This window comes from Lipotes vexillifer, unplaced genomic scaffold (genome assembly GCF_000442215.2).
Source record: "Lipotes vexillifer unplaced genomic scaffold, Lipotes_vexillifer_v1.1 scaffold2094, whole genome shotgun sequence".
NCBI lineage: Eukaryota > Metazoa > Chordata > Mammalia > Artiodactyla > Lipotidae > Lipotes > Lipotes vexillifer.
In genome coordinates this window covers 282579-283168 of record NW_006790887.1, presented here as the reverse complement: position 1 = coordinate 283168, position 590 = coordinate 282579, and the positions used below count along the sequence as shown (strand labels likewise).

The window sequence follows — 590 nt, the reverse complement described above, 5'->3', positions numbered from 1 at the left end:
CCCGTGCGTCCCTCCGCCGGGATGGACCCCTCCCGGACCCGAGCCGGCCCCCAGCCCGCCGTCCCGCCCGGAGTCCGCGGCTGACCCCGCCCAGCCCCGCGGCACTGCCGCACGCAGGCCGCTCTTACCTTCCGGCTCGCGCCTCCCAGGGACACCTTGGGCCTGGTTTTGAAATCCCCTTCAAAACTAAACATCTTTAGAGCCTATCCCATCTGGGAGGGCCCGACACTGAGAGCGCGGGCGGGCCCCGGAGGAGGGTCCCCGGCGGGGACAGCGACCGGGGGAGGTCCCGGCGTGAGGGGAGCGGCGAGGACGAGGCCGCGCCAGGAAGTGACCCCGAGCCCGCGCCCTCCGGCGCGCTGCCCGCCCGGACTGCTCTGGGGGGGGAGGGGCGGCGACACTGGGGGCAGCCCTCAGCCACCTCCCCCCTCATCCACGCCTCCCCGCCGCTCCGGCCGAGCCCGAGCGCCAGCAGGGCCGCAGACCCCGCACTTGCACCCGGAGCGGCTGCCGGGAGGAAAAATGGCCGCCGCCGCCGCTGCCGTGCACCGCCCCGTCGGCGTGCGCGTGCCCGACACCGACGCCTCGGC

General features: G+C 76.1%; 1 protein-coding gene across 1 annotated transcript in view; it reads right to left on the bottom strand.

Annotated features, from left to right (window-relative positions):
* UBE3C (ubiquitin protein ligase E3C) overlaps positions 1-194 on the bottom strand; it is a 120295-nt gene extending 120101 nt beyond the window's left edge. Inside the window, exon 1 of the mRNA XM_007463981.1 lies at positions 129-194. Coding sequence (XP_007464043.1) covers positions 129-194 — 66 coding nt within the window. The remainder of the gene's footprint in view (positions 1-128) is intronic.
* Between the last annotated feature and the right edge of the window lie 396 nt (positions 195-590).